Source organism: Nelumbo lutea, chromosome 3, assembly GCF_056320005.1.
Source record: "Nelumbo lutea isolate HS-2025 chromosome 3, American lotus-T2T, whole genome shotgun sequence".
NCBI lineage: Eukaryota > Viridiplantae > Streptophyta > Magnoliopsida > Proteales > Nelumbonaceae > Nelumbo > Nelumbo lutea.
Window position 1 is genome coordinate 54,914,708 of NC_142686.1, and position 26,049 is coordinate 54,940,756.

A 26,049-nucleotide genomic window follows, 5' to 3' on the forward strand; every position below is an offset into this window, starting at 1 on the left:
ATGCCATGAAACAAGAAAATGAGATTCTATTAGTCCAAGTTGTAACTATTATGACCCAAGCATCATATTCACTACCAAATCTATGAAGAGCATTGTGGATTTAAAAGTGGTTCTCCAATGGTGGCTAGTTTATCACTTAGAACCTTCAACATTTGAAGATATGTCATCATACTTTAGTTTTGCACAGAAATCCTATCTCATTGCGAAGATTGATAACATTGGTTCTGCACTTGGAAGAGTATAGGTCTTCCAATGCAGCTCGGATCTCCTACCCACACCTACACACAAGATATTACAACTGTACATTAGGAACATCTTCCGTGTTTACATGTTATGATTCATGGGAAGATGTTCCCAATATACAGCTGTAGTGTCCCATAGATAGGTGTGGGTAGGATTCTTGTGGACAGAAGATCTGGATTCCTTCCAATGTATCTCAAGCTCTTTTCAGATTTCAAATCCAATCACTTGTGCAAGAGCTGATTTAGGTAATGTAGCAAGCAACCAATACTGATTTTGTACTAATTAATACATGCCTGTTACTGTTACAACTTATATACAGTAGTTTGGTAATGAGTTCCTTACAATTTATTCCCCATGTGTGACTGGATGTCCGTGCTTTTAGAGTATTATCAAAGTTTTTTCTTTCAGGAGATCTTGTTGCTCACCAGATGGAGGGGATGATGATGATAATGGCAACTATAACTATTAAAGGGAAAGATAATATGATAGATTTTTTATATTTAAAAACAATTTAGAAAACAAAAAGAAGGAAAAAGGAATGAAAACTCAAACCAAACACAACTTTAGGGTATTTTATTAAAATCTGACTAGACCAGTTGGTTCAACCTTTGGACTAATGGCCTAATGAGCTTTTCATGTCCTAAGTTATTTGATGGTTTCGCATGGACTGAATGGGTAAAATGATAATCCAATGATTTTTGTTGTTTGTATTTTATAAAATTGAGTTCAACTATAATGTATTCACTAATATTTATTGCACATTAAATCAAGATTTTGATTGATATCGCTTTAAAAATATTACATGATCTACTTATTTTTTATTATTTCACATTTTACAAGGTATAGCTACGATCAAAACTTTAACAATGTTAAATCTAAATTAGGATTTATATTGGAAGTGTGACAAGATTTTGGGGTTCAGCTACTGCTTTTCCCATGAATATAAATATATAGGTGGAACAAGTTTTAGTTAGCCTAGCAACCCTGACATGACACTGGTAATTTAATTCCTTGGGCCATTCAGGCTTTCTTGAATGACTTCACCACTTGTTCCAATTGAATGACACAAAATACAACCTGGGTCCTTATTGCTTAACTTTATTGATGCATTGAATGAATTTATTTATATATAGTATTGATAAAATGAACAGTGACTGATATTAATTATATTTTATGAACAAAATTAATTGAAATTACTTACATGAAATTTGGACCTATGAAAAGTTAATAACAACACAGCATCCAAATCAACTTTACTAATAGGCGTCAATAAGAGTGGCAATTTTTCAGCCAATCCGCCCATTTATTTGGCGGATTGGAAATGGGTTGATCACCCATTGGGTCAACTTAAATGGGTTGGGTTGGGTTGTGGATAACCATTGGGTTAACTACTAAAGATACAAATATTAATTCCTTAGAAATTTTTTTATTTTCTTCATTTGAATTAAATAATTTATAATTAATGTATTAAATTTTTGTAATTATTAACTAAAATTAGTTTTGTCTCGAATCGACACACTTTTCTAGATCGAAATAAATCCAAATCAACTTGACCCAAGTCCGAACCAGCTCAACTTGGTCTAAATATGAACAAGCTTGATCACCTCGGTTTAGTTCGTTTGGTCAGTAATCCCCGCCTGGACCCAACCCGACCCAGGATAGGTCAATCTGGCTCAACCCGAATCCGAAACGGGTCTAGGCATGATGGTTCAACCTAACCCAAAATCCGTCCCACTTGCTTTGCTTGGTTTGGATTGTCCAGGTTGTATCCTCACAACCCGACTAGAATTCGGATTGGTCCAATTTACTTCTCTTGACCCACTTCGGGGCAAACGGTTTGGTCCCAAACCCATCCACAAAACTGATATGGGCTGGTCCAGATCAATTCGCCATTGACTGAACCAGTCTGACTAGTCCGATCGGACTGATCCAGATCTAAACAGTTCAACCACCTTTGATGTGATTAGCTCGAAGATAATCCAATTAGATAGTTCAAGTTAGTCTGACTAGTTTGAACCTAAGTGGTTCAGTCAAACCCGAACATAGTCAAATGGCTTTGCCGCTTGTGTAAAAATAGCATGTATGTAATGTGATTTGAACCTTCACCACATGTATAAATAGCAACCTTCACCATTTTAAGTGCATAAATATAAGATTGATGAGTTTGGGTGGGTTGGATTCGTTTAAAACGGGTTTGGGTTGAACCCAACCCATTTAATTTTATATAATTGAGTCATCAATGGGTTGGCGGGTTAGATGGGTTGGGTTGAAGTTCAACTCAAACCAAACCCAACCCAACCCGCCCAATTTTCACCGTAGGCGTAAACATAAAGTTTAAGTATATATAACATATATGTTCAAATTGAATCAAATCGGATAGGGGTGGATCCATATTTAATCCAATTATAAGTGCATCAAATTTAGATTACCCTTAAACGGGATCCAAATTTGAATTCTAACAATCCCATGCAGCTTGCAGCAATATTGGAAGTGAGATGATATGGTCCCCACTTCATAAGAGAGAGAAGGAAAGTGGTGTACATGTTGCATTAGTTCTTAAGATGCAAAATTTGGATTGTCAACAAGTGCAAGTGAGACATAAAATATGTAGTTCAGATTGCAAATCATGGTTACAAATAAATGAAGGCAAAACTGAATTGGGGTACATTTGGGAAAATGGCTGAAAATGGCTGAATATGCACATTTGATTTTTTTTTCTTTCTTTTCTTTTTATAGAAAATAAAGAATGATATGCGATCTTGAAATGTCTAACATCACTTTGGTTCTCCTACTCACAAACTCTTCCCACATTCCTACCCACAAGAAATTTCTACTGTGTACCGGAAATATCTCCTCATGAATGAAAGGGAGATATTCCCAATGTACGCTTGTAAGGTCTAATAGTGGAGATACGGGAAAAGTTTGTGGGTAAAAATCCTAGCTTGATTAACATAGGCAGCAATTATGATCTAAATAACTTTTTTTTTCTCAATCAGGATTTTCTTCAAAAGAAATTACGAACACCCTATGCTGAGACAATAGAAGGCACTGCTGGTTCTTAAGCCAATAATCCAATGTTTTTTTTTTTTCCTTTTTTTTTTTACAATGAACCAAAGAGCAACTTCATCATCAAATGATATGGGCGATGACTTAGCAATGAGAAATCAAAAAGATTTAGCTTCCTATGAAAATTAAAATGCCAACCAAAAGTTAAACTCCATGTGCTTTCTACTAAAACACACGTTGACAACTTGAATCATCATAAGGATTAGCTGAATTTGATAGCTGTTTTGCTGGCTGTGTGGGACCAAATCATTTTACTCGAATCAGCCATACACCCATAATCACTCAATCTGTTATTTACATTTATTGCTGGTGTGGAGCACAATGAATGGTCCCACACAACCAGTAAAACAACTCTCAAATGTGTGTCCAAACAAAAAGACACCAAATAGTTGTTTATTGACTGCCCCATGAGCAACCAAATCTAGTCATACTTAGAACATACCAATATGGGGTCCAATCCAAAAGATATTTAAACGTAGATAGGTGGATCAATAACAAATTTGGAACATTTTGCATATCTTATGGAACGTAACATACGTGGAAACAAACAAATAAAACTAAGGTTTTAAAAATCGATACGGAAACAGAAATTTTCTAGCTATAGTTTTTGGGTCAATGGTTCGATTGTCTGGGTCAAATGGTTCAGATGGTTTGCATTAGGGAAAATATTTCTTATATAAAAGTTTTATATGAGAAAGGAGAAGAGGCTGTATTGTTGGCTGAGAAAGAAAAAAAGAAGGAAAGAAAGGAAGGAGAAAGGGAAAAAGAGAGAGAAAGAGAGAGAGAGAGAGAGAGAGAGAGAGAGAGAAAGAGAAAGGAAGGAGGGAAGAAGAAGGAAGAGGATTCAATGCTCACTGATGACAATAATGGTGACAACAATAGTGAGGCGGCAACAACAGACGCAGATATGAGATTGATTTCTCTACAATCTTCTTCTTCTTTTTCTTGTTCTTGTTCTTATTCTTATTCTTTTTATTCTTATTCTTCTTCTTCTTCTTCTTCTCTGTGTGTGTGTGTGTGTGTCTTGGATCTCATATCTGAGCTTGTGTCTCAGATTCTTAGTTTCTTCCCTCTTTGTGCAATTTTCTTAAACTGCAAATCAGTGTCCGGGTTGAATGAATCAGTGGTTCAACTGTTCGAGTTAATGATTTTCTGATCAAGTCAATGTTTTTTATCAACTTTCGGTGGTTAAGAAGTTCTTACTATTTTATTGATATAGAAATGTATTTATGAAATACAAATGACAGTCTAACTACTTGCCGAGCAAGTGGCAAGAAACAAGATCAAGAATCATATGCCAACTAGAGACAACTGCCTATCAAGTTAGTTAGCATGTGGCCTTAATGGCTTAATACTCCCCCTCAAGTTGGAGAAGGACGTTGAATGTCCAACTTGAATAAGAGAAAAACTAATCGATCACTCCCCAAGGCTTTGGTGAACAAATTAGTTGGTTGCAACTTGGAGGCAATGTGATTCGTTGCAATGGTGTGGGCTTGAAGATGAGAGCAGACAAAGTGACAATCAATCTCTATGTGCTTTGTTCGTTCATGAAAAACTGGATTGGCGACAATATGTAATGCAGCCCGGTTGTCACAGAAGAGCTGCACAGGTTGTGGGTGTTGTAGTCCAAGATTAGCAAACAAACATTTAAACCAAAGTAACTCACTTGGTGTTGCCGTCATTGATCTGTATTCGGCTTCAAAAGAAGAGCGAGAGGCAGTTGGTTGTTTCTTGGATTTCCATGACAGAGGGGAGGATCCCAAAGTAGTAAAGTAACCAATTGTTGATTGTCTTGTGGCTCGTATGAGAATATTAGATTTAAAAGAGAAAAACACCCCATGATCAGGTGATGACTTGAGATACCATAGAACAGGCATAGCATCATCCAAGTGTCATTGTCGTGGATCGCTCATGAATTGGCTAAGAATATGCACTGCATAGGTGATTTCTTTTCTGGTGATGGTTAGATATATTAGGTGCCCAATTAGGTGTCTATATTGATCTGGGTGTGGTATGGATGGGCCAGAATATGGTCCAAGATGGTGTTGTTGCTCCATAGGAAAAGAACTTGGATGACACCCGAGCATTCCCATCTCTTTGAGAATTTTGAGTGTGTACTTATGTTGGTTTAGGAAGATGCCAGAAGGAGACCGAGAAATCTCAATGCTCAAAATATATCGGAGTGGGCCCAAGTCTTTGATGGGAAAGCAATGACTAAGGTATTTTTTAAGTGAGTCAGTGTTGACTGAATCATTCCCAGCTATGATTAAATCATCCATATAAGCTAACACAATCAAAGTGCCTCTAGTTTTGTGAAGTGTGAAGAGAGTATGATCTGCAGAAGATTGAGAAAACCCTCTTTGCTTAAGTGCATGAGTTAGAGTTTCAAACCAATTTCAATATGCTTACTTCAGTCTGTAGATTAACTTGTTTAGTTTACAAACACGGTTGTCACCTAGAGGAAGGAAAGCATTGTTTACATCCATTTTATGCAAATGCCAATCCCGTGCAACTGCTAAAGCCAATAAACAACAAACATTGATGAATTTAGCAACATGTGCATAAGTGTAGTCCAGGCCCTCAGTTTGAGTGTAGCACTTGGCTACAAGGCGCACTTTATAGCTCTCTATACCACCATCGGGATTGGTCTTAATTTTGTAGACCCATTTACAACCAATAGGCTTTTTGCTAGGAGGAAGATTTGTTAGAGACCAAGTTTTAGTGGCTTCAAGAGCGGAAAGTTTAGCTGCCATGGCATTATGCCAACATGCATGTTAGTGGCTTGTTGATAGGTGGTGGGTTCAAGAGGTAGGATAGGTGAAGTAGAGATCAAATCCAAACAGGTGAAATAGTTACAAATTGGATGACTTGTACTACAAGCGGAGTTGGTACCTTGTGTCCATGTTTAATGATGGGACAGATAGAGTCATTCAATTTGGTGGGTGCACGATGTATTCTAGTGGGCCTAGAATTGGATTGGACATTCTCAGTGGTGTGAATGGGCCCAACAAGTTCATCATTTGGTTGTGATTGTAATGGTTTTGCATTCTCATTTTGATTTGTGGAGTCAATATACAAATCTTATTAAGCCATTAAGGCTACATGCTTACTAACTTGATAGGCAGTTGTCTCCAACTAGCATCTGATTCTTGATCTTGATCTTGTTTATTGCCACTTGCTTGGCAAGCAGTTAGAATGTCATTTGTAATTATAAATACATTTCTATATCAATAAAATAGTAGGAACTTCTTAACCACTGAAAGTTGATATGGTATCAGAGGGCTCAATCCGATCCACTACTGCATCTTGGTCTCCCCTGTAACACCGATGACTCTTTTCTTCTTCAGATCACAAGAAGATGGCTATTAGAAGTAATGTGGGTAGAAGCACAGACGTTGGAGATGCAAACTACTCTGATCCTACATCTCCATACTGTCTTGGCACTTCAAAGAATCTTGGCATCATGCTAATCACCACTCTACTGAACGGTGACAATTATCCGACTTGGAAAAAAGCAATTACGAATGCTCTTTGGGCAAAAAAATAAGATTGATTTTGTTTATGACACAATTTTGTGTTAGACAGTTTTTGTATGCCCTTAGCTTCAATCTGAATGATGTACATTATGAGTTTATTGTAAATGAATAAAGTACATATTTGATTCATGTTTCTGTGGTGTGTTTCTATGTAATACCCTTAAACTTGACACTTAATAAGACTCGTGTTAGTTTAGAATGTTCACAGCCAGTGGGTCGGTTTGGGGAGACCTATCCTGATAAGGCTGACACTGATGTGACACCAAGTCGGTTGGGGTGGCCTATCTCAGCCGCCAGGGTGAGACCCAAGGCACATGCAGTGTAGGATTAATTGAATCTTTGAACTAGACCAGATTTCCAGTATTGCCCTGGACCTTGGAGATTAATGGGCAAAACTAGAAAGTTACACCCGACCCCTAAACTTGATTATGATACTACACTATGTATCGGATTGGGATATCTTTGATGTACCAATCAGTGAGATCCTTAGCGGGGGTCAAAACCTGGGTATGTTGGGACAGACTAAGAATTCATCTGAGTGGGTGATCATAGTGACAGGATCAGTCCCTTTGTCGGACAAAGGTAATGATCGGGGATGCACTCTCACTAATGGAAACCAAGTTTGCCGGCAGTCGATTTCAATCGTTGAGATTTGTTTTGCAAAATATATTTTATATAAGATATAAAAGTATATATATTACGGTTTCCAAAATGTTTGCAAGAAGGTTTTAATTCCCGGGATCCATATAAGTAGAGAGTGCAACACTGTTCCTTGCAGCCGAGGAAGAGGTCATTTCTTGTCGGGCAGTGTTTGGTCATTATGGGCTGAGAGGTTAAGTGTAAGACCATTGAGGATAATACCTGATGGGATAATCTTGCATCTGCCCACAGTCCCTATGTGTTACAAGGTGGCTTGGCCTAGGGACCATTTATGGTAAATGTTAGGCCCATAGAGCCCATATGATGGGTTTCAGGGGTGCACTGTCCATAATAGTGTATTCGGCCAGGCCTTGTAACAAAGGCTGGGCTGAACCCATGTGGCTGATGTGTAGATCAATGCTTGGGTCCCACACCATACAAGGAAGCCCAACTGAGCAGCAGTTAGGAAGGCTAAGTGAGCACATGACTTAATGGGCCTAAAGCCCATTTCGAACTGGGTTGTTTTAATTAATTAAATATGGGGCGAATTCTGGGATGGATTAGCAGATAGGATAGGGTCTTAACCCTATCCATTCAAAGAGTCCAGATCTAAATGTGATTTAGATCTAGATCCTCCTAATTAGATTAGGAGAAGGCCGATCTAATCTATAGATAAGATAAAGGATTATCATTATCACCTAAAGGGATGTTTGATCCAAATATGATTTGAATCAGCAACTCCTAATGGGATTAGGAGTTGATCCCTTTAAGGTTACAAAAGAAGGAGGGGGTGACAGCCTTTAGAAGACACATATTCACATCCTCTTCAAAGTTGAAATCACAGAAGGAAGAATTAAGCAACCCTACAAAATTCTTTTTTGTCACCTCCTTGTTGCCGCCTCACCTGCCAGTTCGATCTCCAATTCAGTAGAAGAAATCAAGATTCAATCTTGACATCAGTTCCTTGTGAAGGGATTGATAGGAAGCTGTGCTCACGTGCCATCCTGCTAATTCTTGCGAAGGATTAGGTTTTTGGAGAGAACACTGCTGATTCTGCTCCATCCTACACTGTGCCATCTTCAGTGGGAGCAGTCTTGGGATCCTTTCTTTGGCATGAACACCTTTGTTGGGAGATATTATTTCTCTGTATCAGGTATAATCCTCTCCTACTACTTTTAAGATCCGGTCCAGTTTATGGTTCAAGATTGATCATTGAAAATATGATTTTCTAAAATAGGAAATGTGATTCTTAGTTGAAGGGAGAGAATTTTTTTGAAATTCGCCCACCTTATTCTGCAAGATTTGGGCATCCATACAATGGATCTCTCATCCCTTCATCTTGAAGCTAGATCAAGCAAAACCAACAAATCTTTTTGCCTGGAAGAAATGTAATTCAATGGTCATATCTTGGATTTACAATGCCTTGATTAGAGAATTACATGAAAACATTGCATACATGGATGATGCTCATGCAATTTGGTTAGATCTCGAAGAGAGATTCTCGTAGGGAAATGCTCCTCGTGTCTTTCATTTGAAACAGGAATTGGCATTGCTCAAACAAGACAACCTTTCTGTTTCAATGTATTACATGAAGCTTAAGGCAATTTGGGATGAACTCTCAACTTATATTCTAGTGCCAGTCTGTACTTGTTGCGCATGTGGTGTAATGAAAGATCTAGTAGCAAAACACAAGAAGGACTGTGCTTACCAATTTCTCATGGGTCTTGGTGATTGATTCAATATTGTTTACTCCAACATTCTTGGAATGGAGCTTCTTCCATCGGTAAGCAAGGCATATGCCTTAATTACACAAGAGGAAAAACATTCGTTGGTTGCTGGCCAAAGGACTCCAACAATTGAAGCAACAACCTTTTACATTGCTGATCAGGCCAAAAGTGGTTCCAAGAACAACAAAGATTAACCAAAGCTCCATTGTGATCACTGCAAAAAGACAAGACACAACAAGGATCACTACTACGAACTCGTTGATTATCCTCTGGGCTGGGATGCGAAGGAAAGATCTAGTGTAAAGAAAAACAATTATTAAGAAAAGAATAACGCCAACACTCCAAAGTCAAGCTCACAAGCTTCAATTGCCTATAACTCTTATCCGATAGCAAGCCTCATAATGGATCAGTACCAACAACATTTGAATTTCTCAGGTCTGATAATCCATTGATTTCTTCAAATTTTGCCAGTAAGGCCTCTAGCTTGCATTGGCTATTAGAGTCAGGATCTTAGTTACTGGACAGTGGTGTATCAGACCACATGGCACCCTCTATCATGAGTCCAAACACTCATATATTTCTTCCACCCAATAAGCCAATTCACTCGCCAAATGGATCTATAATGCTAGTACAGTCGCAAGTTGATTTGGCACTATCCCTGGATTTATTCCTACAAGATGTTCTATTTGTGCCAGAATTCAAATGCAAACTATTATCTTTCAGGAAATTAACTTCATAGTTCAATTGTGTTGTCTTCTCTTTTCTGAGTTTCTATGTGATATAGGACCTGAGCTCCAAGAAGGTGATTGGGCTCGATCTGATGCATGATGGTCTGTATCATCTTATGCCTGGTTCACCATCTGTGGATCTTCACGTTGTACATGATGCTTATTCCAGATTGTGGCATTCGAGACTTGGGCATGCTTTTTATCATAATCTTGCATTGATTCCTGATTTACATATCTATGTACCTGATAATTCTTGCTATGACATTTTCATGAAAGAAAAACAAGCTCGACATTGTTTTCCCATTAGTAAGACACATGCTGCTAAATGCTTTGACTCAATACATGTAGATATTTGGGGTGGAGACCGTACTCCTTCACTTACAGGGGCTTAATACTTCCTTACTATTGTGGATGATAACTTATATGAACTACATGAATTTTTTTTTATGCAATGCAAATCTGATGCTTATGTTTTTTTGCTATGGTTCAAACTCAATTTAGCACACGAGTTAAGTGCGTCCGATCCAAAAATGGGTTGGAATTTCTGTGTTGGCCTATGTAGAGATGCATTGTTGAGAATGGTATAATCCATCAATGTTCGTTTGTTGAAACTCCACAACAAAATGGAGTGGTGGAACGAAAGCACCATCATATTCTTGAGGTGGCCAGAGCCCTAAGATTCCAGGCAGGTTTGTCAGTTCAATTTTGGGGGGAATGTGTTCTTACAACAACATATCTAATTAACTATTTACTCACTCCTAACCTTTTTGGTAAAACCCCGCAGGAGATGTTGTTTCAAATATTACCTTCCTATGATCATCTTTGCACATTTGGCTGTCTTTGTTACGCCACAACACAAAAATGTGGTAGGGACACATTTGGCTGTCTTTGTTACACCACAATACAAAAATGTGGTAGGGACACATTTGGCTGTCCTTGTTACGCCACAATACAAAAATGTGGTAGGGATAAATTCAATCTATGTTCACAGCAATGCATATTCATCGGATACCCTTATGGCCAGAACGGTTGTTGTGTTTTCAATCTTGACACAAAGCAAATTAGTCTCTCAGGATGTGGTATTTTGTGAAGATCAATTTCTACTCAAGATTACTGGTCACTCCCTTAATGTTGATGCTTCCTCTACAGTGGTGGTCCCTCTTCCAATCATAGGTGATGCTATCTCTCCATTGGAAACAACCAACAGCAGTGACCCTTATGCAACAATTGATGATTCCAATATGGATTTGTCTCAAGGCCAAACACTTCATCAAAATGATGATACAATCTTGATCTCATCAAAATGATTCCAATTGGAGCAAACCATATTGAATCAATCACTAAGAACCATGAGAAATTGGTAGATGTGATCCTTCTCGTGTTTTGCTACCAGATCTTTAATTACACCATAGGTGTAGAAAAGTACAGACTGGCACTGGAATATAAGTTGAGAGTTCATCCCAAATTGCCTTCAGCTTCATGTAATACATTGAAATAGAAATGTTGTCTTGTCTAAGCAATGCCAATTCCTGTTTCAAATGAAAGGCGTGATGAGCATTTCCCTGAGAGAATCTTTTTCGAGATCTAACCAAATTGCATGAGCATCATCCATGTATGCAATGTTGTCATGTAATTCTATGGTCAAGGCTTTGTAAATCCATGATATGACCATTGAATTACATTTCTTCCAAGCAGAAAACTATATTGGTTTTGCTTGATCTAGCTCCAAGATTGTGCCATCAACAAAACCGATCTTGTTTTTTTTCCTAAAGAGCATTCGCTAATTTTCTTTTCCAAGTCAGATATTTGTCACCGTTCAGTAGAGTGGTGACTAGCACGATGCCAGGATTGTCTGAGGTGCCAAGACAGTATGGAGACATAGGATTAGATTAGTCTGCATCTCCAACATCTGCATTTCTACCCGCATTACTTCTAATAGCCATCTTCTTGTGATCCGAAGAAGAACAGAGTCACCGATGTTACAGAGGAGGCCAAGATGCAATAGTGGATCAGATAGAGTGCTCTAATACCATATCAACTTTTGGTAGTTAAGAAGTTCTTACTGTTTTATTGATATAAAAATGTATTTATAAATACAAATGATAGTTTAACTACTTGCCGAGCAAGTGGCAAGAAACAAGATCAAGATCAAGAATCAGATGCCAACTAGAGACAGCTGCCTATCAAGTTAGCTAGCATGTGGCCTTAAGGGGTTAATAGTTTTTGACCCAAGAATAGGTTAAGGGTAAAACAGAACCGATTGCTTGAACAATTTCCAGGCCAAACGGTCTAACCGTCTAAATCATCGAAGCTTCAAAAACATTGAATAAAACTATCTTAAAAAACACCCTTCCCTTTCTCTACTCTACACCGTTGAAAATGGGATTGCCATCAGGGGTGATGGAATGTGATAAAAATGAGATTAAAAATTCATAATCAAATGGTAAAATTAGTCCACCACAGACCATTGCAAGCATCAATGACCATGTCCATCAGTTATGGAGGCACAGGATCGATCAAATCCGCGTAACTGCAGGTTTTCCATGGAAAGGTCAGTTGACCTCACGTACACCCTGTTCTGTCTCCACCCCTTAATTTCCCTCTAATATCCATAACAGAAGGTTCCACCATATGTATAGAATATCCGAAACAAAGTGGCACACTTACTTGCAAAAGTTGGCCATAATATATGATACTATGATTATGAGCTTGATAGGATTCTTATGAAAGATTTTTGGGGATAAACTATGTCATAATTAAATAGTGTGAATCCTTTTAATACCCAAAAAATGAATTAAAATTACAGGTGAGCAATGTTCAGTTAAAGCTAAAAACCGAACTGAAAATTTCATGTTTGGTTTTTTGGTTTGATTATTTTGATTTTATAAAATTTCCGATTCGGTTTCAGTTTTTAGGTTTGGAAATTCAGTTTATATATATTATTAAAATATATATAATGATAAAATTCGATTTTAACCAAAATAACTACAAATAAATAGAAAATTTCGATTTTGGTTATTACGGTTTTGATTCGACTTTAGATTTAAAACTTTGGTTTATTATCGACTGTTACTCACCCCTAATTGAAACATTTTTATTAGACAGGTTTTCCCAACATTTCCTTTCTTTCCCTACCTTTTCTTTAAAACAAAACATATGATTGGTAAAATTGACTTGATAATTTTGTATTAAGTCATTTTATTCAAGAAACCCTTGACATGCACAAGCCCACTCATACCTTGTGCTGAAAATTAATTAGTTACAATGGGGCAAAATGGATCAAACATTAGACACTTGGTCAAATAGGCTTTGTTACCATGTTAAGTGTAGTCACTCAATAGGTTTTTATTCTCTATCAAATTTCTAGTTCATTTTATTAAATATATAATATTTTAATCATTTTAGCATAATTTATTACTAATATACAACATATCCAAATTTAATTCTAGTCCAATCTGAATCCAAAGGATAACATGCAAAGATTATAGTGTCACTAGATTGTAAGGCTTTGAAACAATAAATGTCCATGACACTAGATTGCAGTGTTTTCAAACCGTCATTGACCCAGATTGTTAGACTGTTTGACTCAGAAACTATTCAGGCAACTGGTTCTATTTCACCCTTAACCTATTCTTTGACTAAAACCATAGACTTGATCAACAACCCATAGACCTAGGCAGCTGAATTATTGACTTGTTCGATGCGAACAATGGTTTTGACTGTTTTTTATTTTTGTTTTTAAATTGGATTTTAGGCAGTCTGTTCAAACTAGGCGCTCTAACCACTAACCCGAAAACCAGTGCCCAAAGTGATTCCAGTTATGAATTGGTTTTTAAAACATTGGTGATTTGATGAACCCTACAAACCAGGACTCTAATTAATAGACGAATAGTGCTTGCACTATTCCAATTAATTAAGAAATAATTTTTTTTTTCTGTGGTTCCTTTTGAAAGGAAACTCCCAACTAAGCATAAGCTTTGGGATCATGGTTTGAAGGTGGACCCAAATAACATGGTCGTGTTGAAATCATGAAGATGAAAATCACAATTCTTTGAGGTGCCCATATGCCAAAAAAGAGAAAAAGTGTGGTGCACATGTGGACACTCCAGTTTTGGACCTAGAAATGATTGAAATATTGGTCTGATGAGGTCAAAGTCAAACAATCTATGGAGAAAATTGCCTACTTTCTTTTAATAATGCTTATATTTTCTTTGGCTTTACATTCAGACAAACATGTGAAATATTTTTAGTGTTCTCTCTCTCCCCATATATTTTCAATAATGTTGAGCTATCCCGCAACAAGTGCTCAGAAATGCAGTTGCTCATCTTTACTTTACAGTGACAATACTTGCTTTGGCTTGATGTTCCACACCACCATGCCGATATGTAATCCACACTTTCCCCTTTCTTTCCTCCTTTTGACCAAAAAAAGGTCTTACATATTAATTTATACAGAAAATCTATGATACCCTAAAGACATGGTACCAAAAGAGTTTTGACCAATCAAAGTATACCGTGAATTTTAATGAATACCCCCAATTGGTCATCCTTTTTTTTTTTTTTTACTGGTTGATTGGCTGTATGTTTTTCCGGCATCATGTCTTTCTAGTGTTATTATCGTCAAACCCTAATATCACGAGCAGGGGGGGCTTTGCTTCGCAAGGGCATACCTGAAACCATAAAGATTTGCTCTGTAGAGAGTGAAATACAATTTGACCCCACTTTAGTTTTGTAAAATACAAAAAATAAACAAGTTAATTATTTTTCAACTATTATATATAATAAATTAATGTAAATATAGCATACTAAAATTTATTATAAATGTACACATGTATATAGTATAATATATAAGATTTTTTTTTATAATTTTATTTATTTATAATACATAGATAATATAAAAAATATAATATTTATACTTTTAAATTGAACCGTTCTAGCCATCAGTTTTTGGGCCGATGGTTTGACTGTTTGGTTTGAATGGATGGTCCATTCTAACAATAAAAATTAAAAAAAAACTAAAAACGGTAAAAAATTATTGAACGGATTGATGGTTCAATCGCCTAAATCAATAGGTCATTGACCGATTCAATGGATTTTAGCCAAAAATCGGATTTGAGGTAAAACAAAATCGATTGCTTGAATGGTTCTTAAACCAAACGGTCCGACCATCCAGGCCGGTTTGAAAACCATGTTTTACATCACTTGGGAATCCATTCGAATAAGAAATAAGAATGAGAATGGTCTATTCCGCTGCCTTTTTGTTAGATTGCAATGGAATTCGAGAGAGGAAGGGAATGGCCATTCTCAATACCATTCTACCAGGAATGGAAATCAGATCGGATCTACTCTTCCCGTCGCTGAAAAACCCCCTGTTCCTTTTGAACCAAACTGATCCTAAATCTAATCGCTTCCCGCTTTTTAACGAAATTTTTTTTTGAATGTCCCTCTTTTTAACAATAGATCAAAGATCAAATCCACTGGTCATATATCATATCCCACAATAAGAGTTTTTTTTTTTTTTCTTCAAGTCAAACCTCTATTTATGTTTTTTAATAAATGCTCATCTTCCATGGTTGTACTGTGACAGAAGCAGAACTGGAGCCTTGATGGACGTTGCAATAATGGGCCTGCAAAGCTTGACCTTTTACATGTCATGTGACAACTATTAACTCATTTGGCCCATCACCCCATACCCGCTGGGTTGAATACCTCATTATGGATCCAGTTGGTTGGGCTGATCAACATTCAAAACCAATCCACCACTGGGCTGCTCACAACGTTTCTACCTGAACCAACCAGACCAGTATTCTCCACGGTCTGGCTTCCTTTATCGTTTACTGAAACTACTAACCGGGTGACCTTTCGATGGGTTAGGTCCGATTTGAGACAGGAAGAATCAGTACCAAACCATTCCCGGCCAGCCGGCCAGGCCCAAGTCCTATCCAAATGCATCAAATTTCAGTTCAGATCGGGCTAGGTTGGACAGCTTAGGCTTGGTTTTGGATTAGAACTGGACTTAAGCTTTAAGTCCAATTCTTAGGGTTGGGCCTGGGTTGAGCTTAAACCCGGCCCATCCTATCCCACTTGCACCCCTAATCACAACTGCCACAATTGGTTCGACCGATCCGGTTCTATCAGGTAAACCCGATCCATTGACAGCTCTACCTTCCATTAACCCGACCATCACAATCGTCCTGAAGACCTCTGATTGGAAAAAGGACAGCCATTTTCGGGTACAAATGCATTTCACTAACAAGCTCCGGACTCAACAAAAAGTACACTTTTCTGCAACAACCGTCTCAAGCACAGCAATTATTGTTTGTCAACATTGCCACGTGGCAACTTGCCAGCCATAGCCGCGTAGTAAATTTCAAACAGGGCCCACCATATTTTTCTGGTCCCACTGGTTTTCAACTTTGTTTCAGCCAAAATCTCTCGCCTCTTTCACACCGCTGAATGAAAATTCTGAGCATCACTCCTTAATAACTTACACAGGCCTTAACAGTTGAACTGTAAAAGGAGAAAGAAACGCTATAGACACAAAAGAGAAAGAGGTCTTGGAGCTTTGGATTCCTAGTTAATAAATCAAGGAAATCAAAAGAGGCATTTCTTTTGCAGGAATTGGAGGAGAGATGGGTGGTGGTGGTGTTGATGTTGGGTGGGCTCGGTGTCTGCTTTTCTGGAGCAAAAGGTAAGTCCTCTGAGAGTAATTTGATCCCTTTTGGTTGCTCTAAAAAGATCATATAATGCGTATGTTTTTTTTTTTTTTTCCTTGAATTTAGGTTTCAAAATCATTTTAATGAAGCTGCTTTAAAGGAAATTGTTACTTGGGAATGTTGAGTTTGTCTGGGTTTGGAGGAAATTTAGTGGGCTTCTAGGTTTCTCTGTATATAATGTTTCATTATCTGAAGGCTTTAGTGTGTTTCTCTGGTTATTATGAGTATGGCCTACAAGGATTTGAAGGATTGAATTTCGATATCTTTTGTAGCTTTCTTAACTGACACTGTAGAAATGTTGGTCGGTTTCTTTCTTTTCCGCTTTCGAAGGTAGTTTGCAGTTGCAGTCCTCAATTCTGGAGTTTAGGGTTTTGTGTTTGAGCTTTGATATGAAAGAAAATAAAAAAATGGAGTTATGGGTTTTATTTCTTAGTGGCTGCATTTGGGAACCTGCTCTTTGCAGTTTTCTTTCCTTCTTTCTTTAATTACACTTATGGTTTAATTTGAATTCAAACTGATTTGGTGACCAAAGCTAGTTTTTCTTCATGTTGGATAGAAACATACTTGAATTTTTTCCTTTCTTTTTTTTCGAAGAATTCACTGGTTGGGGATGTTAGATTTTGTCAATCCTAGTACCAACCAATGTGCTTAGACTGTTGATACAGAACTCTAATATTTTTCTTTTGTGTGTGATGGTGTTGCAAAGACCTTTATGTGTAGTGGAACAGTATGAGAGCAAAGAAATGGATGAAACGGCTAAGAATTTGTGCTGAACTGAGGTTGGGGAAGATAATGAAGTGCCTTTGTTCCGGAGAGCAGTTAAGGGCAGATGAAATGGTTCCTTCTTCCGAGTCCCTGGCAACAAGGGACTATTCAGCAAGTGGGTATTCTTCTAAAGCAGGTGAAAGTGAGCAGAAGCCAGATACTGGAAACATTGAAGAAGCTGAATCATCTCTCCGTGAAAGTGGTTGCCTGAATTATGAGGTTGGTTTCTCTAACTCTCTGGCTTCGAGGCTCTGCTACTGTGCTACACTTTTTGGCTTTGGTCTCTTGTACATGGATGCTTGCCTTTCGTAATGATTTGTAACCAAATGGATGAATCTCTGATATTTGAGAATTGCATGGGAGCATAGTTGCCTGTTAACCAACAAGGTATGCAGTAAGGTTCAGCTTGGAGTACTTCTGCAAGAAAGTTTTCTTCTCATAAAGGTGATGCCATGGATTTATGATGAATATCTGTGCCTGCTTATATCATTGACAACAGATTCCCTTGGCCACAGCATCATGCCAAACGGGATCTTTTTTTAAGCAATGAGGATTTGTATCATGTGAAACTTTAGATGACATTTCTTTCTTCAAATGGGACGTTGTGGATTATTTTTCTTTCCATGATTCATTTAACCAGTTAAATTATTAATTGACTAACCTTATATCTTGGCTGAATTCACTTTTTCTAATAATTCATTCACATAGATGGTTTCTTATACTGGCCTCTTTCCTTCACTGATGCACTATTATTACAGAAACAAAATTCACAGTGGGCATGAATTTGTTAATGAGGTTGTTAGGTCTTTAACTCTTCAGCGTAAATTTTTATTAGAAAAGAGAATATACAAGAAAGAAGAAATTTAAGACTACTCTGTGATACAAAAACTGAAAGTTTCTCTCGGTCAGAAGGAGACTATTCAAAACCCAAAAATCTAGGCATTACTGTCTAAAAAGTCTAAGCTTGATGCCTTCTCCTAGCCAACTCTGCAACATCATTTCCAATAGATGATTCTATAGATATTGATAGGTTAATTATTTTTAAAAGAAAGGCTATCCCACAGGAACTTTGATCCCTTTCTTTGTTGTCAATATGATGGAAATACGCCAGTTGTCAAAGTTTTATGTTTCTTTTATTGTTATTATGTGTTATGGGAAATTTTCTTCATCATTCAATCAATAAGTGGTGTGCTCAAAGCTTTATGGTTGTAAACTTCAGAGACCTTTACAATATTGTAGGAAGCAAGAGCATTGCTAGGAAGGCTCGAGTATCAAAGAGGAAATGTCCAAGCTGCACTTCATGTATTTGAAGGAATAGACATTGCTGCTGTGACACAAAGGATAAAATTCTCCATTGCTCAAAGAAAAGAGCGCCGAAGGCGTCATTCCCAAAGTGATGTTTCTCCACCCATGTCCATGCATGCTGTCAGTTTGCTATTTGAAGCAATTTTTCTGAAAGCAAAATCATTGCAGGACCTTGGAAGGTTTCAAGGTAGTCTTTGTTATAAAATCATAACCTGCTTTATGTATTCTGATCCATTTTTGGGTTTATTTGCCTTCTATGTTCTCTTTTCCATTTTCAATATATTGTTATGTTTTCCAGTTATGATTTCCTTGGCCTGCATAAAGAAGTTTTTTTTTTTTTCTTTTTTCTAATTTCTTTCCATTTGAGAAAGGATCTTATTCTAGTCTGTTTTGCTTTTTAAAGTTAAACAATTTTATACACTGACTTCCATGTTTACCTTGAGTTTTGCATATGTAAGAATCCATATTTTTCAAACCAGCTCACCAATAAGTTTTCATGAAGTAATTTTCATTGTAATCCTGAGGTTTGGTCATTGAACTGGTAACACTTGTAGGTATTGGTTTTTCAGCCAACCCAGAAATTTTGTATCTATGGATTATGGACATCAGTTTAAAGGAAAATATTAGAATCATAACTTCTACAGTTCTACCAACTGTTAGATCTTTCAAAGAAGAAAGCTTCCAAGTTATGATACCTACTTTCTCAACTAGCATTGCATGGCCAATCTTTTTCCAATTTTTCTTTTCTTTTTTTTTTCTTTTGCAGAAGCTGCTCAATCATGCAAAATTATTCTGGACACTGTTGAATCTGCATTACCCGAAGGCTTTCCTGAAAACATGGGTACTGATTGTAAATTGCAAGAGACTCTAAACAGGGCTGTTGAGCTACTTCCAGAATTATGGAAACTTGCTGGCTTTCCTCATGAAGCTATTTTGTCATATAGGCGTGCCCTCCTTCATCATTGGAGCCTTGATGCAGAGACCACTGCAAAGATACAGAAAGACTTTGCCATTTTTCTTCTCTATGGTGGTTATGATGCAAGCTCCCCAGATCTTCGTTCCCAAATGGAAGGTTCCTTTGTACCAAGGAACAATATAGAAGAGGCCATTCTTTTGTTATTCATCCTGTTAAGAAAATTTGCTCTTAAAAGGATTGATTGGGATCCATCAATTATGGACCACCTATCATTTGCTCTCTCTGTGTCAGGAGAACTAAGAGCCTTGGCCAATCAGATTGAGGAATTGCTTCCTGGGAGTATGGATAGGAAAGAAAGATATTACACCCTAGCTCTGTCTTACCATGCTGAAGGTGAAAATGTGGTTGCTCTGAATCTACTGAGGAAACTGTTGACTAGCAGAGAGAATCCAAATTCCATGGCAGCATTATTACTAGCTTCAAAGATTTGCGTGGAAAACCTTAACCTGCCCCAGGAAGGAGAAGCTTTTGCTTGTAGAGCAATTGCTCCCCTGCAGGGGGAATGCAATCAGATGGGAAGTGTCACCAATTACTTACTAGGTGTCTCACTATCAGCTCAGGCCAGATCATCTGGATCTGATTATGATAGGAGCATAAGACAGGCCAAGGCACTTGAAGCCCTAGAAACTGCTGAGAAAGAAATGAGAGAAAGAGAACCTAGAGTTATATTCTATCTGAGCTTAGAAAATGCTGAGCAGAGAAAGTTAGATGTTGCACTTAATTATGCAAAGCAGTTGCTGAAATTGGAAGCTGGATCTAATGTTAAAGGGTGGATCCTGTTGGCTCGCATATTATCTGCTCAAAAACGGTTTGGGGATGCTGAGACTATCATCAATGCTGCTCTTGATCAGACTGGGAGGTGGGATCAGGGAGAGTTGTTACGGACAAAGGCTAAACTTCAGATTGCACAGGGCCAGTTAAAGAATGCTGTTGAGACCTATACCCATCTTCTGGCTGTTCTTCAAGTTCAGAGTAAAAGCTTTGGGGTTTCCAAGAAGCTTCTGAAGGTGTGTTCCATTTGAATTGTCTCCTATAGACAACAGCATGAGAAATGGGGAACTTATACTAATGCAATTGAGTCAGTGTTTAACCAGAAAGCAACATATTTTACTTACTGTGAGTGATACCATTGTCAACTAATTTGGATGTTCAGAACAAAAATGTTAACATTTAAGGATTTTAGATACAAATTTTTCTTTCTCTTTCTCTTTCTCTTTATGGACTGCATGACATTTCTACACGATCTTTTGTCCTTTTATGGAAACTTATACTATATTCAAAATTTCTGCTATAGCCTTAGTTCACTCAAAATGTTTTTTTATTGAATACTTAACAGAGAAACAGAGATCGTGATAGATGTTTGGAAATGGAAACATGGCATGATCTGGCTCAGGTCTACATAAGCTTGTCACAGTGGCGGGATGCTGAAGTTTGCCTCTCCAAATCCAAAGCAATCAATTCCCATTCTGCCTCTAGATGGCATACCACAGGTATCTTTTATAGTTATCTTATCTTGGAATGGACTTTCTACTTTAAGGATCTCATAGTTGTCTTTTATATGTTTACTATCAATTAAGATATAAAATCAGCACAAAATAAATGGAAGGAATCAAGCTTTTATGGATTTTTTTTAACCTATTTTAGTATTTATTTTCTATAGGAAAATTTAGCTTTGGGAGATATAATGTTATGTCAAATGAATGGTTTGTATTCTTTATGAACATTCAGAGGCAAGAGAGTGCTATAAGTATGTCTATTCCTTGTATTATGACAGAGTGCATGTACTCCATTTACTCTCTATCAGTTGTTTTGTAGGAAATTAGAACCATATTTTATGGTTGCTGTAGAGAAGATGGGCCGAATGGCTCATAGGCTGTTATTCTATGTTATTTATATTATTTTCTGTAATGGGCCTTATTCTGGGCCCATCCTCTTCTATGCTATGTTTTTTGTAATTTCTTGCCCAACCAAGGGCCTCCCTTGTAATTATTCAAAAATTAACTTAATGAAATAGTGTTAGAGTGTTAGAGGGAGAGTTAGTTCGAATCTCTCATTCTCTAACCTTCTTTGCCGCCAGCTCTCTCTTCATCTTCTACCAATCTTTTCAGTTGTTTTACTTCTTTTGATTTTTCCATCTAATCCTATATAGTCCCATACTTCAAAGGGCTGTTTTTCAACTTGGTATCGGAGCAGGCCTGAACTTGGCGTGGCTCTCATGTGGGTATAGTCCAGCCGACTACATGAGGGTGTTCTAGGGCTGGAAGTTTCAACTTGTTCGCCTGATTCTTGGAGGTCATTGGAGGGTGTCCAAGACTCTAATCACTTGGAGAGTGGTTCGGTGACCAGGAAGAATCAGAGAGAAGGACTATTCGGCCTGATTTGGAGCTCAAATAAGAGATTGATAAGACTATAAGTTGCATTCAGTTATCCCTGGGTTATATTTCTGGTTTTGGGGACTGTTGAAGTGTTCGAAACCCTTTTAAATTTGTTCAGTTGTTCGGCTGTGGTTAACCTGATTTAACTCAGAGATTTCTGGGTTGTTTTCTCACCCTATTGGACTGTCAAGTTGCCGAAACCTCTTTGGACTCAGTGGTGCAAGTTCTTACTTCAGTTTAGTTGCTTCTTGGACCTATATGGACTGCTCCTGAGGTGGTTCTTACTTGGTGACAGTGGGGTATTCTCTGCTACGTACACAATGTTCGTAAAAAGGCCACTTTAATTACTACGGATTGTGTTTTGCTCTCTTTAGGGCACTTATTGTTGGGAACCTGGAATTTCTAACTAGAAAGGTACTCCAATCGGGTACACAGTGTTTGGAGGTCTGCCGGTTACCTCTTGAAGGCTGAATCAAGCCATCTTCTTCTTGAAAGAGTTGTTACCGAGCTTGGTTCTCATGGCTGTCGGGTGTGAATTGGCCTTGTGAGTTGTTGTGTTTGAGGCTGATTTAACCCAATATGAGTTCATCCACATTCAGTACACTAGTAGAAGTTGATTGAAACCCTATTTGAAGCATTTACATGATGGACTCCTCAGATATTGGGAGTAAGAATGTTGCTGAATATGGACATGCTTTGGGAACCCTAGATGATTCTTTGTTGATTGTGACCACGGTAAAACTTGATGGAACCAACTATCTGGCATGATCACAATCTATGAAAATTTATATATGTAGCAGAAGAAAGTGGGGGTTTATCTCCGGGAGCAAGAAGGCTACCCTAGTGGATAATCCCTCTTATGAGAAATGGATTCAAGAGAATTACATCGTTATTAGGTGGCTTGTGAATTCAATGCAGCCACAGATTAGTCAACATTATCTATGGATGAACTCAGCAAAGGAAATATGGGATAGTGTTGCAGAAACCTATTCCCAGAAACTAAATGTAGCCAGAGCCTATAAATTGAAAAGTGATGTGAAGAATTTGAGATAGGGGGAGAAATCCCTTGCGGTATACTTCTTAACCTTGAAGTCTTTGTGGCAAGAAATTGATCTAATAGAAGTTGTAACTTGAGACACTACCAATGATGCAGAAACCTACAGAAAATTAGTTGAAAGAAACAGGGTGTTTGAGTACGTAATTGGACTAAACCTAGAATATGACATTACAAAACAAAATATTTTATCCAAGGAAATTGTCTCATTATCACAAGTGCATGTTTTGGTTAGTAGTGAAGAAAGCAGAAGGCTGGTACAGGTTCAAGGGGTTGGCACTAGTGATCACTTTGCAAATATGGGGGTTAAACCCAAATGAGTTGTGGGGGATCTTAGTGGCTCTGGAAAGAAAGAAGTTGTATGTGAATACTGTAAGAAGCCAAAGCACACCAAAGACAAGTGTTGGAAATTACATCCCGGTCTTGTTCCTATTCGATTCCATGAGAAACATGATAGTAGAAGGACAGGGAGTGCAAATGTAGCCACTGGTCCAGATGCTGAAGTTGAGTTTGCCTGTGCACAGTTGGCGGCCATGAAAGTTTGAGTATAAAAGTTTGGAAAGATGATCAGTCATCTCGAAGGTGTAACTTCATCTTCCAACCCTTCAGGAAGTTCATCCACTTCTGCATTTGCTCACTTAGGTATAAGAGCTTCTGCTAATCATGCAACCACTTCAGGTAATCTTAAGACCCCTTGAATTATCGACTCAGGTGCTTCTGATCACATGACTAACCTTTCTACTTTGTTTCATATGATTTGCTTCCTGGCCGTGATAAAATCACCTTAGCCGATGGTTCTTTTGCCTCTATTTCTGGCAAGGGAATTGTCAAGGCTACAAATTCCTTACTCCTACCTTCTACCCTTCATGTATCTAGATTAAATACAAATTTGTTATCTGCAAGTAGTTTAACCAAGTCATTAAATTCTTGTTTAACCTTCTTTCTTTCCCATTGTGTTTTTTAGGATTTGGAGTCTCGGAAGGTGATTGGGAGTGGCCATGAAGCGAATGGAATATACTTGCTCGATACTCCGGGACAATGCTTTGATCAGCCTAGGAATGTTGCTATTGGTTCTATTTCTTCAGAGTCTGCCAGTCGAATTATGTTGTGTCATTGTCGTTTGGGTCATTTGTCTTTTTCTACTTTAAGTCATCTATTCCCTGAATTGTTCAAGGAAATTAGTGTGTCTAGTCTTCCTTGTAAATCGTGTTAGTTATCAAAGCATTGTAGAAACAATTACCCTTTGAGCAATAAAAGATCTTCTTTTCCTTTTAATATTGTGCATTTTGATGTGTGGGGGACTTACCACTTCTCTTCTATGGGGGGCTACAAATACTTCATCTTGTTTATTGATGATTTTTCTCGGTTCACTTGGATATTCCTGATGAAATCTCGTGATGAAGTTCCAAGACTTGTGAAACAATTTCATGAATTTGTTTTAACCCAGTTTGATACCAGGATTAAAATTTTCAGATCTGACAATGCAAAAGAATATTTTGAGAAGAACTTATCCTCCTCTCTCTGACATGGGGGTTATTCATCATAGTTCCTATGTTAGAACCCTTGAACAAAATGGAATTGCTGAAAGGAAAAATAGGCATATTGTTGAAGTTGCAAGGAGTCTTTTGTTTGCCTCACATGTTCCTACAAGATTTTGGGGTGATGCTGTTCTCACTGCTACCTACCTCATAAACCGTATGCCATCCAGGGTTTTAGGGTTTAAATCCCCCTTCAGTCTTCTTCATCTGGACAATGACCTTTTTCCTATTTCTCTTCGTGTGTTTGGCTACACCTGTTATGTACACATTCCAAGTGCCCAGAGACATAAATTTGAACCAAAAGCCCACAAGTGTATCTTCCTCGACTATTCCCCCACACAGAAGGGTTACTGTTGTTTTGATCCAAAGACTGGCACTCGATATGTCTCAATGGATGTCACCTTTGATGAACTTTCTCCCTTTTATGGTTCATCTCTAGGACATTGTCCACAGGGGGAGAGTTTATCACAAGTGTTTGCTCTTCCTCTCCCTGTCCCAGTTGAGTCTCTTGATGAACCTGTGTCCTCTTCAAATGAATCAAGGGAGGATCAGTCACTTCATTCTCCTTGTCTTAGTGTTCCTCTTTCTTTACCTCTTCGTCCTACCCACAATCCCAAGGTGTATCAAAGGCAAAGATCCAGGAATGAGCAGGTTGTTTCCCTTACAACAAATGAGCCTCATGCACTTCCAGTCACAGATGAGACAACAGGTACTGTTTCAACCCCTTTAGAGTCATCTTTCCCGGATCTTGATGTTCCCATTGCTGTTAGGAAAGGAAAATGGAAGTGCACTGCACACTGCATTTCCAAACACCTTTCTTGTGGTCTGCTTTCTGTTTCATACTTTTCATATCTCTTCAGTTGCTTCTAATCCTATTCCCAGGTCTGTGTCAGAAGCTCTTGAGATTCCAAAATGGAGGGATGCCATGAAATCTGAAATGGATGCCCTACACAAAAATGACACTTGGGAAGTGATGGATTTGCTTGAAGGGAAGGATCCGATTGGTTGCAAGTGGGTCTTTACCATTAAATACCAGGCTGATGGGACCATTGAGAGGTACAAGGCCAGGCTAGTTGCAAAAGGCTACACACAGACGTATGGGATTGATTATCTGGAGACCTTTGCACCTATTGCTAAGATGACTTCTGTGAGGGTTCTCTTATCTCTGGCAGCTCACTTTGATTGGCCCCTTTATCAATTGGATGTAAAGAATGCATTTCTGAATGGTGACTTACATGAGGAGGTTTATATGTCTCTCCCTCCAGGAATGTATGGAAATGATATGCAAGGAAAAGTATGCAGATTGAACAAATCCCTTTATGGCCTCAAACAGTCTCCTAGAGCATGGTTTGAGAGATTTAGAACAACACTTGTTAACTTC

The 26,049-nt window shown here is 38.0% G+C and overlaps 1 protein-coding gene across 2 annotated transcripts in view; it reads left to right on the forward strand.

Moving 5' to 3' along the window:
• The first annotated feature begins 16,357 nt into the window (after positions 1-16,357).
• The window catches only part of LOC148865054 (protein NPGR2-like), a 28,074-nt gene continuing 18,382 nt past the window's right edge, over positions 16,358-26,049 (forward strand). The window contains exons 1-5 of one of the 2 annotated variants that reach the window (XM_088980955.1): positions 16,358-16,630; positions 17,362-17,639; positions 18,660-18,912; positions 19,492-20,708; positions 21,038-21,191. In XM_088980955.1, the coding sequence (XP_088837081.1) occupies positions 17,385-17,639; positions 18,660-18,912; positions 19,492-20,708; positions 21,038-21,191 (1,879 nt within the window). In that variant the 5' untranslated portion in view covers positions 16,358-16,630; positions 17,362-17,384. Of the gene's footprint in view, positions 16,631-17,361; positions 17,865-18,659; positions 18,913-19,491; positions 20,709-21,037; positions 21,192-26,049 lie in introns of both variants that reach the window. The other variant, XM_088980956.1, reaches the window with a different exon arrangement.